Source organism: Alosa alosa, chromosome 14 (genome assembly GCF_017589495.1).
Source record: "Alosa alosa isolate M-15738 ecotype Scorff River chromosome 14, AALO_Geno_1.1, whole genome shotgun sequence".
Classification (NCBI taxonomy): domain Eukaryota; kingdom Metazoa; phylum Chordata; class Actinopteri; order Clupeiformes; family Clupeidae; genus Alosa; species Alosa alosa.
Genome location: NC_063202.1, coordinates 17,934,436 through 17,951,512, shown reverse-complemented (window position 1 = coordinate 17,951,512; position 17,077 = coordinate 17,934,436). Strand labels below are relative to the sequence as shown.

The 17,077-nt window shown below is 43.9% G+C and overlaps 2 protein-coding genes across 10 annotated transcripts in view; one reads left to right on the top strand and one right to left on the bottom strand.

Moving 5' to 3' along the window:
* LOC125307381 (protein mono-ADP-ribosyltransferase PARP6) overlaps positions 1-5,069 on the bottom strand; it is a 25,504-nt gene extending 20,435 nt beyond the window's left edge. For 2 of the 6 annotated variants that reach the window (XM_048263327.1, XM_048263329.1), the window contains exons 1-4: positions 4,621-5,069; positions 2,231-2,415; positions 987-1,064; positions 119-213 (exon numbers count right to left, since the gene is read on the bottom strand). In XM_048263327.1, the coding sequence (XP_048119284.1) occupies positions 119-213; positions 987-1,064; positions 2,231-2,245 (188 nt within the window). In that variant the 5' untranslated portion in view covers positions 2,246-2,415; positions 4,621-5,069. The remainder of the gene's footprint in view (positions 1-118; positions 214-986; positions 1,065-2,230; positions 2,416-4,620) is intronic. The other 4 variants (XM_048263331.1, XM_048263328.1, XM_048263332.1 and 1 more) reach the window with 3 other exon arrangements.
* Positions 5,070-6,681: 1,612 nt separating this feature from the next.
* pkma (pyruvate kinase M1/2a) overlaps positions 6,682-17,077 on the top strand; it is a 31,242-nt gene continuing 20,846 nt past the window's right edge. For 2 of the 4 annotated variants that reach the window (XM_048263323.1, XM_048263322.1), the window contains exon 1: positions 13,587-13,930. In XM_048263323.1, the coding sequence (XP_048119280.1) occupies positions 13,602-13,930 (329 nt within the window). In that variant the 5' untranslated portion in view covers positions 13,587-13,601. Of the gene's footprint in view, positions 6,793-11,083; positions 11,182-13,586; positions 13,931-17,077 lie in introns of those variants that run through there. The other 2 variants (XM_048263324.1, XM_048263325.1) reach the window with 2 other exon arrangements.

Genomic DNA, 17,077 nt, shown 5'->3' with positions numbered 1-17,077 from the left:
CACATTTTTCTTTTCATTACTTTATATTCTGCCAAAACCAGAAGTGTACACATGACAGGCTAATCATATTATTAAATTGGGTTTGTTGTGTGTGTGTAGGGTGTATACAGTAGCTTACCTAACAGAGATGGCGCTCTCTGTGTAAATGTCCTTCACTGCCTCGATATCAGCATCAAGTTGAGGATGCCGGTACAGGTCGGCAGCACAGCTCCCCTGCAGACACAGACACACACACACACACACACACACACACACACACACACACACACACACACACACACACACACACACACACACACACGTGCTTATGGCCTTCTCTGGTCTGGTCTGCTATGATGGTAGGTTAAATATCAGTTTTTAGGTGGATTTTTATGATTTAGAAGCTTGCATTGACAACAGCAATCACTTGCATTGACAACGAGATTGAAAGGGATAGTCACAAAGACAACACAAAAATGAACGACAGACAGGGAGACAGATAGATAGGGAGGGAGAGAGAGAGCAAGAGGGAGGGAGAGAAGGAGAGAGAGGGGGAGAGAGAGAGATGGGACAGGGACTGTCTGTAACAGGCACTGATTGGGCAAACAATTCCGTCTTTAATCTCAGTGATGTGTACGCATGTTTCTGGGTGGCGTCCCTGAGATAATTGCATTTCATGTCTGTCTGATTTGCCAAAAGAGCCTTGGGCCTTGGGAGACAAAAGAGTTTTTGCACTAATCTGATTAGAATATTAGCACGCAATATTAGAACACATTGTTGTAGCCTGTTATTATGGGAGACAAGACTGTGGGCTTTCTTCAACAAGCCCGAGTAGCAAAATCTTTGGTTATCCAAATCCTCCTGATACTGTTAGATGGTAGATGGCTGTATCAAGTTTTCTTTTTTTTCTTGTGATGTCACATCCAGATCAAAGTAATTTCTGTGTGTGTGTGTGTGTGTATGTGTGCATAACTATGAGAGAGTATTGGTCATGAGTCCTCTCTCACCTGGATGCCATACAAGAACTGCTCGGACTCATTGTCACCATCAGATTCCTCATCAGTCCAGTACTGGCCTTTGACATCCTGTGGAAAATAAACACACATGCAGCCTTTAGATGTTGATTCGGAGATGCTATGTATTACAGCTCTAAGCAACTTTACAATGTGATACAAATTCTTGCATTTTATCTGCAATTAATCACAATGCATTTCCATTTCCATGTATTACCTTGGCAGACACTTTTATCCAAGGCGACATACAGCAATAGAATAACATTTAAGCTACAGAGCTAGCTAGCTAGCTAGCTAGCTAGATAGATAGATAGATAGATACTTTATTGATCCCCAAGGGGAAATTCAAGAAATTTCAGCTACAGCTACAGCAATAGAATAACATTTAAACTACAGAGCTACAGCTACAGCAATAGAATAACATTTAATCTACAGAGCTACAGCTACAGCAATAGAATAACATTTAATCTACAGAGCTATTAAGCTACAGAGCTACAGTTATAGCAATTGAATAATATTTAAGCTATGGTGCAGAGGAGATCATAGCTAGGAATTACCACTGCATCTGTCAATAGTAGACTACTAGAGGATAAGAGTGCCTACATTTTAAGTAGAAGTCAAAGTATGCCCCTCATAATATTTAAAATAAATAATAAAAATTCTATAATTCTAAAATAGAAAGGAACAAAATAGATCTGGTCAGAAATGCTCCTTCATATTGGAACAAGCGTTATATGGAGAACTATGCAAATTATGCATATCTGAATTAAACTACTTAAACTATTGCTGTAAACTTTAATGCCTGACCACTAATATATATTGAATGGTTCCTACAATATTCTGGGCCTCTGTTCCCTCTTACTTCTTTTGTTCCCTCTGTCTGTCTGTCTCTCTCTCTCTCTCTCTGAATATCTCACTGAATCTCTGTCTCTCTCATCATCTCTCTCACACACTCTCTGTTCTCTCTCTCTCTCATTTTCTCTCCCACTCTCCAGTTCTCAGAAAAACACTTTCATCATGCTGACAGAAATGCAACACAAACCCTTCAGGTGGGTCCACCGAGTTCAGGATGTAAAAGCTATTTTTGTCCTGCTACATTTTATGCCCGACATCACATGTGTTAAGAGAAAACAGCTGAATACAGACAGCACTCTATCTAAGCGCATCAAGAACTCAGTCATGCCTTGTGATACACTGATTAATAGATCAGGGGATCCTTTTGTTGGTGGGTCTCTTACCATTGAATCTGCCATTCACTGTGGTTGTTCTGTCAGGCTTCGGCCTTGTGCATCCATTCCAGCTAAAAGCTCCGGTGAGATGGAGCAACGTCCAGAAATGTTGGTAACCAGTGGGGTCCTTTTCTCTTTTAGTGAGTGAGGTCCTTTAGGGTCTTCCCTTCAGATAGTGGTGTCCTGTTCTGTGCCTGAAAAGGGGAAAAAATTATTTGTTGGATTTTTTTCTTCAGTGGTGCCATGTGGCAAAATCCAGATTCTGTGCCATCTCTTTTGCAACATCCGTCAATCCACACACACACACACACACACACAAACACACACACACAGACACTTTAATTATCTACACTCCACCTTGCCATGTATCCTAGCAACAGCCATCTTTGCCTTATGTCATGATTTCATTAATCAGCGTGGAGGGTGTGTGGGAGCAAGGCTCTCTCCCTCTCCCTCTCTCTCTCCCTCCCTCTCCCTCTCTCTCTCTCCCTCTCCTGCACCTTTAAAACAAATGTTTTGTCCCTATCTGGACACAGAGATGTGTTAAAAAAACAATGCCAGTTGTGTTATTTTCAACACATATTGTGTGACAAATAAAAAAGGAAACAACATAAACTGTGTTATCTCTATCTGGACACAGATATGTGTTAAAAACAATGCAAGTTGTGTTGTTTTCAACACATTCATTTTAAGAGTGTGCTCTCTCTCCCTCTTGATATCTCTCTTTACCTTTTTTTGAGTGGGCCTTCTGCTATGGGGACATTTACACATTCCACGAAAATCTCCATTTATGTTGCAGTTACTTATATAATAGTGGGAAAGTGTGATTTGCCTGGCTTCTGTTGCTGGTAATGTAATTCTTATTTAACAGCCAGTGTTTGTCACACATTAAAAATGTAACTGCTGATTACGGGTTCAAGTTCAAACCATCTGAGGATGGTATGACAACAAATATGATCATAAGTCATAAATCTAAATATGTAGATTTACACTTTCTATTTGATTAGCAGGCTTTACCAATATAATTGCCATTAGCAATCACTACAATGTGGCTCAGAAAACAATGTATTATCTCAAATAAATAGAAATGTAGTGTGACTCCAAAAAGAAAAATGAAGAATCTCTCTATGCTACCGCATATAGTCTACTCAGCCAGTCATCCGTGAGTGTTAACTCCGGGGGACATCATTAACTGTATTATATTGCTTCCTGTGTTGGTCCAAATGTTTTTTTTTTGTTTGTTTTTTTTTAGAATTTTGTATTATTAATTTCTGTGAGTCATCATAATTAGGTACCAGGAAGTACATCCAATAAGGTAAAAACAACCTCAATTAAAAAAAAGTCATAACTCATGAGTGGGGAGATTGTCAACACAGTCTAACAAACAACCTAACAAATGCAACCCTCTCAGAAATGTGCAAATTGTAAACATTCACACAAAGCTGCATTAAAAAATGCTCTAATGTTGTTACCTTTATTAAAAATACTATTATTATTGCTATTATTCTTTAGGAATATCATTAGGTCTGTATGTATATGAATTATAAACACATTTTGTCTTGCAATGTTGCACAGCTATCTTCAAATGCTGCACTAGAGAAATTAAATTATTTTCTAAATGAAGTGTATTCCATTAAATGTATAAAAATCTAAACATTTGATGTAACACCACTTGTGTGCACAGTGCACACACACACACACACACACACACACACACACACACACACACACACTCTCTCTCCTTGGGAGCCATAATTCATAATTCAAAAGCATCTTTGCTGCCAGATAACAAATATAATCAAGTTGTTTTGTCCCCCTCTCCTCCTCCTCTCCACCGTACTCAGGCACTGGGTCTTTCCAAATTTTAGCCATTTTGTTTCAGTCCTCAGCTCCTACATTTCCCTCGTCTCATCCCCCCACCCTCACTGACACACTGCCATACACCCCCTCCCCCCCTTCAGCAGATCGTGTCTAATCTTTTATAATTCCCACATCAAAGAGCATACGAATAATGACAGCTGTTTCATTTCTGTTTCTGAATAGAAAAAGGCCTCTAAGATGTCACTGTATCCAAGCAACACCTACCATTCCGGCCTCAGCAGCATCGCCTGCCTCCTCCTACCATTATAGAACAACCCCCCACCCCCTCCCTTTCGTGCTTTCTTTTCTCCATCTCTCCTCTCCTCCCTCCCCCTGTCTTCTCCCTCTATCCCTTTCCTAACCCTCCGACGCTTGTCCCCAGCTCTCTCTTGTTGCTTCACATACACACACACGGACACTGACATCGTTAAAACGTCCCTCTCTCTCACACGCAAAACACACAATAGACACAGAGAGATTCCCAGTGCCTCCTCCTCCTCCACCCTCCAGGCATCGCTGCCCCATCCATTCTCTCTTACCTCCTCAGGAGATGGAGGGAGGGGGGTCAGGGTTTGGTTGGAGGAGGAGGGGTTGGGGTGTTGATGCTGATGCTGCTCCTGCTCCGCTTCCGGACGCTCCTGCTTCAGGACCCGTTCCAGCTGTCCTCGGCTACGGCGAAACACACATCCCCCCTCTAAAACAACACCTCTGTGAAGCTCAGCCGCAAATTCACCATTTCACGGCTTGTGGTTGAATTCCCTCTTTTTGTCCTTGGTTAGATTTTCCTCTCTTTCTCTTTTCTCTCTCTCTCTCCCTCTCCGTCCAACAGGGGCTATGTGTTTATCTATTGCAGATCTCTACTGCCTCTGCTGTCTTATTTTTTGCCTGACAACACAGAGCAGCCTGAGCATGCTCAGTCGGAGGCAGACGGGGAGTCATGTGACCTGCAGCTGACTGGGTTGTCCCTACTGCTGCTGCTGCCAGGGAGGGGGAAATCTGCAGGTGGAACAGAGATGGAGGAAAATGGCTGTTTGCTCTTGGACCCAGTATGTGTGTGTGTGTGTGTATTGATGTGGTGTGTGTGTGTGTGTGTGTGTATCTGTGCATGTGTATATTCACTTTAGACAAAAGCGTCTGCTAAATAATAAAACCATGTGTGTGTGTGTTAATATGTGTATGTATGTGGTATGTGTGTGTGTGTGTGTGTGAACCCTATACCCCTTGTGTGAAAGAATATATTTAGAAAATTAGAATTTGACATGAAAATATCAAATAGGCCTACATGTTTACCTCTTCTTCATAAATTCCTCTGCTCTACTCTACTCTCACCCTGTGGTGATGCACAGTATGTATGTGGATGAGTCATGTGTGTAGACATGCATATTTGTGTGTGTGTGTGTGTGTGAGAGAGAGAGAGAGAGAGTGAGAGAGACTGTGCATATGGGTGCACGTGCATGACTAATTTGATTGTGCTCTTCAGACCAGAACTATCATCTGGTCCATTAGGTCACCTTCCTTGCTTTTGGTCTCTAATAAAACGCCTCTCTGTGAAGTGCATGGCAGTGGCTGCTTAGATCAAAACCAGTGGCTGTCCTTAATGACAGTTCACCTGCTTAGCTGAGCAAACTCAGGTAAGTAATGACCCAGGGCAGAGAGAGAGAGAGAGAGAGAGAGAGAGAGAGAGAGAGAGAGAGAGAGAGAGAGAGAGAGAGAGAGAGAGAGAGAGAGAGAGAGAGAGAAAGAGAAAGAGAAAGAGAAAGAGAGAGAGAGAGAGAGAGAGAGAGAGATTAGCTACTGGAAAGAGTGTTCAGTGTTCTATTTAGTGACTCACCTGCAGGGGACAGAAGGACGATGACAGTGCTAAAAGTGCTCCTCTTCTCCCGGTTTCCTGTTAAGGAGACATTTGACCATTTACAAGTTCTGATGTTCCGTTTCGACTGAATGATTTAATTTTACAAGCAGCCACATTCCTCTGTGTGAGTTACTCAATTAGGCATGGGTGAATGGATTTAAAGGTCAGAACAAAATAAACGTGCTCCCATATGCAAAGGAGGAAATCAAACTTCTGTCACAGGAAATGTTATTTATTTATCATCATAATATGCATGAGTTTTGCTTAAGCGAACGGTTCTCTTCACTCTCACAAAACACGAACTGTGGCACCACTAACAAACCCATGGAGTTTCAAAACACACAGACAAAAAAACACTGAATAAAACATGACTCTGCACTTCTTGAAGAACACTCATTACTTCTTTCTCCCCCACTTTCCTCTCTCTCTGCTCAGGCCAGTCCTCTCAGAGCCTTGGTGGGATTTGCTGTGGGATTTCCAGGCAGTGAGGAGAGCTGGCCCAGCAGAGGGGAGGCTAATGCTAATGCTCTTTGGCAGCCATAAGGGGTTTGGCCGTCCCGTCCCAGGGGCTGATTGGACTGATTGGATTGTGGGTTTGTCCCTCACCTGGGGCCGCGCGCGTGAGAGTGATCAGGGAGGAGGAAACACACCGGAGGAGGAGAGGAGAAGAGGAGGAGGAAGAAGAAGAGGTGGCCATTGTGAGGAAGCCAAGAGCTGGCACAAGTTTGAGAGGCCTTGGCAGAGAGAGAGAGAGATAAAGAGAAAACGTGTGTGTGTGTGAAAGAGAGAGAGAGAGGAGTGTCGGCATGGGTAGCGGCAGTAGCAGTGGAGGTGGGAAAGTGGTGGTGCAGGAATGCAGGTGAGTCTGGCAGTAGGGGGCACCAGGGTGGGGGGTGTTGGTGGTGTGTGTGTGTGGGGGGCTGTTAAGTAAGAGCTTGTGGGAGGACACACTGACTGCGGGATGAGAGAGAGTGAGATGATTAACATGTGGTCACTGTAGATGAGCTCCTGCTTGCTGTTGACCAAATGGACCCAGTACTGAGAGGGGCCAGTTATCTAAACAACATCAAACAAATAGTCCGAGTAGCTACTGTTCATATGCGTGCAGTGTAGAGTTGTTAATAACTATCGGAGTAGCCTCCACAGCACTGATCTGTCTAGAGCTGATTAGTAGAATTATGATGCACTTCTCATACGAAGATAAGAGACACTGGAGGACAATTACTGAGCCTGAGACGCAATGGCATGTGTAACATTATACAGCCAAGATATACAAAACAAGTTATGGTTGTAGGCTATTTTAACTGCTACGTTCCAAATTCCCACATTAGTTTGTAGTATGTGATTTGTAGTAGTTGCATTATTATTTATATTAATTTTGTGTTTGTACATGTGAGTTATTGCTGTAAGCAGTATGTGGGGCAGAAGGTCAGCGGAGAAGACGTTGACAGGTTCACCTGTGGGTCATTCTGTGTCCAATCAGATAAGGTTGTTTCTGCACCGTCTCAGATTTTGTTCAGATCTTGTTTATATCAAGAATGGGTCCCAAACCCAAGGCCTGTAAAATATTTCTGTTCAAATCCTATGTTTTCATATCAGTCTTAGCCCTTGAAATTACTGCCTGAACATCAAATTGTCTGGTAAGCCATGTTTGGGCATTAATATAATGAAAAGCGTTATTCATAGGGAGCCCAAACTTTGTAGGACAAGCATGTTCTCAGACTGAAGCATTAAAAGTTTGTATGGCATTCTCATTGATTTTCTAAAAGGCCAAAAGTGCAAAAAAGTGATATTAAAAATTGTATCAGTGATAGCAGGGATACGTCACTTCTGTTGATGTTTAAACAAAACAGAGAGCTAGCTCGCTACTCCCTCCCCCTCCCTCCCCCTCCCTCCCCTGCAATTGAAACTCTCCTAAACGCACATCTCGTCGGTTATTGGTTCAAAAACTTTATTTTGCCTTTGAGGGGTTGCCAACCCTTGTTGGTAGCAATTGTTTTTGTGTACAGATCTCTGAGCCTAGGCTGCCTACAGAGACGCGTTTTTTTGATGGCCTGCTTATGGGACAAGCAGCTAGCTGATCATTAGGAAAGAGAAGATGAATGTGATCATTTATGTTTGGGCCTTTTTGGGCCTGAAATCGCTGACACAACCTTTAAGGGTATTATAAACTTGTTTTTGTACGCATTTGGTATCAATCATAATTCTTTTCTTTACATACTGTATTAATGTTGTACCAATATTATAGGCACTTGAAAATCTATGTGAAAGTAGCTCAGTGTATGGACATTTAGTGTATAAAGTGGCAATGTTGTACCATAGATAAATACATTGAGTTTTACCCCTTGTTTTTCATATCTAGGGCCTTACTAAACTAATGGGCATGCAATACAAACATTTAACAGTCCAATCAAACTGAGAACATGTCTCTCTTCTACTCTACAAAGTTTGGGAAAGCTAGGAATAATTCTTTTCAAGATATTTATGCCCAAACATGGCCTCCAAGATAAGACATTTCTGAGAGTGTAAAAAAATGAAAACATTGGAATTGAACAAACATATTTTACAGGTCTTAGTTTTGGGACATAAATATTAGGTAGACAAACTTTGAGCAAAATCTGAGACGGTGCAGCAACAATTTTCCTGGACTTTGTCTGATTTGGCACGGAATGACCCTCGTTGTACAACATGAATGGCTACATTTGGCAGTGACCAGTGGCTGTTATAAGTAACCAAACATATCCATACATATACACCCCTGTAGTATGATAGTAGGGGAGGGGATACCAGTTACTTCTACTTTTTTGATTTACTCCAACTCCGAAATCTCGTTAGACTGTAGGTGTGTAAACTAACTGTATCTGTAAGATTGGTGTAAGTATGATAGAGTGATGATTGCAGTTCTGACTAAGCCATTCAGTTCTATTCATTCAGCCACTATTGAATGCACATGTTTGCCTATGACAAACACTGACATCTTTGTTTGCCCTTCATTGCTCTGGAAAAAAGGCATCTGCTGAATGTGTGACTACTTCTGGAGCATTGCTGTGTTTACTTATAACCACAAGGGGGAGCCAAAGCACAAGTTATGAATCTCAGAGTTGCACAAGCTCCTCATCATATTTTAAACACACTGACGTCTATGTGATGAGCTTATAAATTGGGCTTTACTATGGTTGTGTCATTCAAATAAATACCACTAAAGGTTAGACTGACCCTAGTGAACATGCAGTAGGCCTAGTAGGCTGTTTGTCAGGAGTGTCTCATGTTTGTATAGCCTACATATAGGATTACTATAATAAAAGCAGCAGAGCGGTAGAGGACAGGGAGTTTTACATCCGTTCCAGATGCCAGATTGTCTGGAGAAAATAGTGCTGGTAAGCACAGGTTGACTCACCCAGAATTGGGGCAACAGCTCAGTAGTAATTATGTGGTGTACCAAGGTGTTACTCAATTTCCTAAATTTCTGGGAGGGAAGCTTCTTAATACACAAGGTTGAACGGATTATGACCTTTATTTGTTATGATTTAACCAAGATAAAGCTGTAAATGAGCTGTGGTAGCCTAAAGGAACTCACATGCGCCCACTACAGGGCTATACCATTATCAGTATAGGGCCGCTCACTGCTGTCCACTTGGTTGCCCTAAGCATAACTGCTGTGTGGTACCCCGCAAAAAAGAAACACGAAAACAGTTTTGCTGTATAAACAGCCTTCGTTGCTTTGAAAATGGAAGCATTTTAATTGCATTATAGCTAGACATTTTCTGTTTGCAATGAAAATGGAATTAAGAGCCTAGCCCCCTAGCTATCTGAGTGGAGTATGTTTCAATCGGCATATCATGTGTCCCATAGTTTAAGGGAACGAATAATTGAAGACTTTAATACTCACCAATTCCACTAAGGCAAAGACCACTCTTTTTATTCTCGTCCATTTTCCAAATCACAGTGAGTGCAGCCAATGCTAAAGTGCCCTCTCACAGTTTAAATGGTCAGTTGTGAGAACCGCTTAACGCCTCGTATTTGTTGCCTTCATGATTTCCTTTTAAAAGTTCCTTATTAAAAAGGAGATGTAATTACCAACATTGACAAGCAAGCTGGAACCAGTCACTCCCTCTCTTGCACGCTCAAGATGCGTTCCCAATTAAACGGATATTATAAAGTTTATGATCCCCCGTCCCTTTTGCCCTCGCACCAATACGCACAGTGCGTGATATAGCAGCGGCACTGCGAATAGAGTAGGCTGTTGTTGGCCTGTGTTGTTGGCTTTTTTGAGATACAGACTTCTCTTGGAAATTGTGCTCTAATATAGGTGATCAGGGTAAACAAAGTCTTGAGAAGATAACAATGCCCCCGAACCTTTCGTTTCATTTCCTACCGGCAAAGCGCATCAGTTCAATCAAGACACGCCTGTGAACGTTCCAACTCTTGAACCATGCCATCGTTCAGATTAAAATTCCACCATTCAATCGCACGTCTCCCTGCTGGTGTACGTGCAGGGTCGTGTGTGCATCTCATTAAAGGGATTTTGACTCCCCCTTCAAGGTTCTGTCTGCTCAAAAGGTTTCAATTTGAGAGGCATTCGGTACAAAAGCTGCCTGTGTCCTGAAGGTTAGCCGGTGTTAGCCAGTCAATTATCTTGCGTAAAAGCCAACAAAATAACACATTTCGTTATGTTGCTACGGAGACTATGTTTTTGGTCCATTTCACAAAATATAGTTTATATAAATACTCAGTCATAACGCTGCATGTGAGTTTTCAGAACACAGCCTACAATGTATCATTGCAGAATTAAGTAACTGAGTTTTACCAGAGAATATGCCTAGGGCTCTGGTTTTACTCTGACTACCGCATCCTCCTTAGTCACATGCCATAACCATGCTGCTGAAACACGAACGTGAATTCTGATTGGCTACTGTCAGAGCCGCACATTTGTCGCTGTCTTCCTGATAACCTTCCACCCTTACATTTTCAGACATCTAAATAGTTTTCATTCCATTCGATTAGAAATATGAATTTGGGAATCTATGTGGATATTAGAAGAACAAATATGCAGTCATCTGAATGAATAGGCATTACAATATTACATCGACGCTTTTCTGGAAAGACCTACTTGATCCTCTGCGCATGTATACGTCACGATACACTCACTTAAGAAGTAGTACCAGTCAGTTAAGTGGATCACCTTGAGCCACACTGCCTGCCTGGAAGTTGCAGCGCATCATTGCTACCCCTCAGCTTTTCAGAGAAGGTGAGTTGGCTATTAGAAGACTTGTTCATATGAATTGTGGTTGTCTTTTGTGAATTAACCTGTTTGGCTGTTAAAGGCCACACCTATAGTCAAAGCACCATGCCTTTTGGCAATATCCAGCGTTAGCCTCACTGTTCACAGTTTAAACTAAATAGGTGTGTACAGAACTACTTCTTAGCCAGCTACTGTTAAGCTAGTGAGCTAACGTCACGCAGGTGATCTCTGTCTGTCAGCGGTCTCCTTTTGTAGCAGGAACATGCTGCATACAGGAAGCCAGCTGGCGTCCTTTCTCTTTGTAATTGCTGGAGTAGTAGCCTAAAATTGTGATTGTATTTCAGAGGACGGAGTTAACGTTGGCCTACTATGCCTGATTCTCTTTATTTGTATTCAAATGCTGTTAGGCTGCTATTCTCATATTAGTATTTGGCCATAGAGCAGATTTTTCCTAGATCTCGCCTCAAAGGTGTGGTTGCTTGTTCAATGCAGGATTCCATTGGCCAGTCTGCGCTCTTGTGGTCTCCTGCTCAGGAAAATGTGACGCAGAGTAGAACGTGACCTGTGGCGCATCCGATGCATAGCACTACACTCTGCCGGAAAATGTCCATAGCCTTCTACATTATGCCTAGACTGGGATGCTAGTGTTAGTGCAGCTAAAATACGACATAAGTGCAGCACTGGCGTATTGTTTTTGAATCAATGGTCCAGTTTGTTCCGTATGGAATCATGTGACCTTGATAAAATTTAGCCAGTCAGTGAACTATTATAACTAGTAGCAGTCTTTGATGTAATAGTCGTTTCCACGTAGTAATGGCTCGTGTGAGTCATTTCACTGCAGAGGTAGTTTGACTACGTGACGGTTTTCATGCCTCGTGTATATACCCCACTGATCTCTATTTGTTTAGATAGATGTTTGCATGGCGAGCAGTGACTACAATGGTATTTTCCTGTCTTATGTAAGGCGAGCGCTGCTGCTGGCTCGGGTCTACCCGATACCGGGAAGTCTTTCCGTCTCCGTGAGGCATTTAACGGAAGGGAGCGGACTAGACGGCCCCCAACCCCGCCTGTCCTCTCCCAAAATGAGGCCTGGATGAGTCCGTCTATAAACGGTGTCGAATTTCAATTTCTATAGAGTGCGCGGACCAAAATCACATCCCTCTGTTTTCAGTGACCGTGCTTGTGAGTAGGCCGCAACAAAGCTACGTGCTTATTAAAGTCATGTCCTAGCATTCAGCACACTGCGCCACATTTGCCAGAGTACTGCACGTAGGCGATGGTTGTCATCTCTGGGTGAATGTCACTTCCTGTGCAACATGGCGATTTCCTGGAGATGCTAGGCAGAAAAAAACCAATGAAACCGCACTGCACATTAATACAGGAAGTGGTAGTTGAGAGTGTAAAAATCCCAAGACTGACTCACAGGTCAGATGTTACTCATTACTATGGAAGGGATGTATGTGCTTAAAGGGACACCAGGCAACGTTTTCGTGTTAATTAATCATCTTTGTAAGTCTGTATATGGTTAAATGACTCATTACGGGGCGAATGAAGGCTCTCTCGCCCGCCCCTACTGCCTGTAGAAAGAATATCCCACTTGCAAGTTCGGTGTATCCTACCCGCCGACCGAAGCAGGATCAGTTTACAGCACAGAGGCAGGCTAACGAAACGCTAGAGATTGTTGCAAACGTGTGTATAATGGCAGAGCCGGCGAAGAAGCAGCGAAAACCCTTGACTGAAGACGCAAAGAAAAGGAAAAGAGCTTCAGACTGAGCGAGGGGGAGTTTTGTAGAGAAAAAGCATCAGGCTTGCCTGGTGTCCCTTTAAGAGTCACTTGAATGTCTTGAATGTACTGTAAGTCGATCCCCACTGATGCAGAGAACCATGATGCTAATGCCGCCGACATTTGATGGCAGTATACTGTATGCTAATTTAGGCCTGTGTCATGATATAGCCTGGTAAGGTGTGTGTGTGTGTGTGTGTGTGTATGGCAAGTCCTTTTGTTCTAGCGTGACTAGATCCACCCAGACAGTAGATTGGACTGCAGTATTGGTGCAGCATCAGGTCCAGTGCTGTGCGGGTGACTCAGCTGGTTTCAGCTGCTGCTGTGTGTGTGTGTGTGTGTGTGACCACAGCCCTGCAGTATGAAGGTATGCATTACAATGTAGGTATGCTTTTCTAATGCCGTGGTACCCCACATGGACACACACACACACACACACACACACACATACACACACATACCCCCATCTGCATGCCAGTGGTGTGTATGTATGTAAACTCACACTCTGCTGTGGGCTATTATTAGTCCAACTACCCAGTAACATGAGCCCACTGTTGAGGGCAGGCCTAGCTAGTAGGTTCCGGTGGTCAGCAGTCAGATCAGGGGGACTGGCATGGACGCTCTCCCCGTTCACATGTGACTTATGCTGGGTCAGAGCTTCTGGTGGCGTGGGGTGGTGGCGGCGGCAGCAGGTGGTGTTTGGGGTGCATGGAGGGAGCTTTGCACCCGTTGCGGCAGTTTATCTACTCCGAGCGGAAGAGGATTTGCTGCAAAGCCGTGGCACCGGCGCAGGACACCAGCTGTGGGTCAGCTGACGGGACAACTCCCCGCACGGTCTCTCTCGAGCGCTGTCACTTGCTGCACGTTCGCCCGGGGGGTAGAGGAGACAGAGGGCACCCTGGGATTGTTCTGGAGGAGTGTGACGGCCTCCAGGGGCCTGACTGTGCTATGGAGGAGCAGGAAGCTCTACAGGTGAGAGAAGGAACTACAACAGGAAGAAGAACACCGAAGGGAGTGTGGAAGGACATGCTCTTAGAAAGTGTATGAGAAGAGAGAAGAGACAGTAGGTCTACTGTGTGCTAGGAGAGGTGTATGTTAAGAGAGAGCCATAGAGAGGGAAATGAGAAGGACAGATGGTAAGACACTAGGGGAGAGTGAAGGTGAGCGGCTAGAGAGGGAGCCGTGGATACGCTAACACACAGTGATGGGTGTGTGTGTGCAGGGAGGGATTTGCACGGATTACTAGCGCAGTCTAAAGCAGGATGTGTAAAGCATGCCTTGCTGTCAGGGTGGGGGGGTCGTTTTGTGAGGAGAGGGAGGCCTAGTATGACCTGGGGGTCCCCGTATCACATCACTACCATGCAGCCTGGAAGTGTTCTGACTACTGCACTGAGAGAGGTTACACAGGGTTAGAGCAGATCTCTGGTCTTGTCACTGTTAGGCCTACTGTTTCTCAGTTACTTAGCCAAGTAAGTGTCTGGATACACTTTCAGCTCCGCTTACAGCAAAGCAATGTCCTAGTTATAGCCATTGACACAGTTTTGCAAGAAGCTGTTCATGCTAATTATAGGTAGCCTATATTATGGCAATAATGAGAATGCAGTGCCCATGGAGCTACGTTAGTAGCTACGTTAAGGGCTTGCTGTGGAAACCGGACACTTGTGCTTTTATGGAGCCGAGGCCACGACTGCTCATACACAGTCCCTCTGAAAGCCACTGGCAGAACTTGTTTTGGAGGCCTGAAAAGAGGTTAAAGACAAAAAAAAATCAATAGTCGTCATGGCAACAGACTCATTAGCCATGCTCCGTTGGAGAGTGTGACTGCGTGGTTTGTCACTTTTGGAAGCCGACTCCGGAATGAAGGCTTGGTCATGTGACTGGAGTGTCATCCCTACCTCAAACACCGTTACAAGTATGTTGTACTTTGTCTGCAGACAATTTAATGTGTTGATTGAGAGTTTTCGGCTTTGCTGGAAGCTTATCTCTGAGATTTATGCTTCATGTTTACTGTCATGTTGTTCACTGTATTGGCCAGGGGTGCTGTTTTTGGCTCATGACTCATTTGACTCATTTGGATCGCATTAAATCTCTTTTGGTTTGGATTGTTGACGGTTTTGACTTTTTTTAAGAAGAGTCATTTAAAAACATTGTCTCTGGTTTGGCTTTGGATGAACGCCCAATTACTTTGGGTACCATTTCCAAACCACAAACATGATTTAAATAAGAGTGTGAGTTTGCAGTGGGAAGAACATGAACGAACATTCATCACCCATCAGTGGAGAGAGCAGGCGAGAGGCTCGTTCACCACTGGCTCACAACTCATTGGCTGTCTCCTGCCCTGGAAAGTGTGCGTGAGTGGCTGACGTGTGGGTGTGTGTGTGTGTGCGTGCGTGTCTGTGTGTGTGTACGTGTGTCAGTGAGGGAGCGTGCACGCGTGTGTAAGTAATGGGATGTGAAGTGGCTCACGTACAGCATGGAAGCAAACTCTGCAGGCAACACTCACATACACACACAAAGACACTCTTTGTCACACGCACAGACACCGGCGTGTTGACTCAAGTCTCTTATGGTTTAGCCAGGGCCTACGTGGGATCCGTGTAAAGGATAATGTCCTTCCTCAGCTCACTTATCTCCCCCTCAAGAACCGACAAGTAGAACCGACAAGTAGAAACATTACATAAAACTTCTGGATAACCTCCCACTTATATTTCATGCTGCCTAAAAAGCCTGACATTTGCGTAAGACTTTGACTTGATCCAGTCTCACTGTGCATATGACATTGGTGGTGCCAGTGAACAGGTAAGGTTACCTGTGAGCTGCATGTGAGTTAAGCTGCATGCCTCTCTCTGCATGACTCAGATTATCCACCCCTCCCCTGCCTCCTCCCCACCCCGTCCTTAACTAGTCCTTTGGTGAGGCGGCCTTAAGAAGCCAGATCCAGGTCACCTCAGACACTCTCCTCCTCAGAGCCCAGTGCTCTCGCAACAGCTGGGCACCATGCCCACGTACACCTCGCGAATGTTCGTGCTCCTGAGCCGCCCGCCTGCCACGGAGGCCCGGACCACCAAGAAGTTGAATGGCAGCATCTGCGCCCTCCAGTGAGTTTACGGCTCCCACTCAGAAACCAAGCCCTATGGGCCTGTGTAGTGAGCTGGCTTCTAGATGTGCATTCTTGATAGGACTAAGCAGGCCTTAACAACACCCTGCCAACCAGAGGCTTGTCCTCAAGGTTGTCTGCACACATTCAGCCAAGGTTTTATTTTTTGCACATTCACAACATGAGAAAGGGATTAATGATGGGACTAAACACCAAGGTCATGGGTTTGACTCCTAGGCACCATGCATAAGTTACTGGTCCTACATGTCATATTAGATAAACAGGCTTTGCATAAAACTAGGGAGATGTTGAATTGATACGTTTTATATTTAGTTTGGATGATAAAAAACGAAATAAAAGTTGAACGCCTAGTTATCCTATGATGTTACACAACAAGATGTATGAATAACTCTTCTTTTTTTTTATGTAAGACTAATGCAAATTACTTTTTTATGCAAGTCATTTTTATGTCCTTTTGAGGCATTCTATAAAGATGCTTGTCACAGGGTATTGCCCGTAATTGGAGTGGCATAAAGTGAAAGTCCAGGTGTGTTTTGTTTGATCCTGTGGTACACATGGCACGTCCATGCCAGGCCTCCCCCTCCCCGCTAGTTTCCTGTAATAGCCTTCTGTACAAGTCAGTCTGTCAAGTGTATGATCTTCCCACGCCTGTCATGCTCTCTGATAAGGTGCAGGGCAGTTGCCTCATTCTGTTTCCCCATTCCCATGTAAGGTGAAGATAGTGTTGTGCATGCTAACAGCCTCACCTATTCCTGCATTAACAATAAGCTACTTTTTGTCATTTTTATAGATGGCTTGTTCTACTATTCAGTTTCATTTTGACATCTAAAAGGCAGATGAGCTGTCTTTCCCACTAGCACAATGTAAGCTAAGGCTGTGTTCCAGACTGGAACACCAGGTTGCGAAAAAGAAAAGTTCTCACAGCATGGCATCGGCAGCAGTGGCCTGCTGGTTATTGAGGGAGAGCAGATAGCTAACAAACGTTCAGAAAAAGTCCTGTT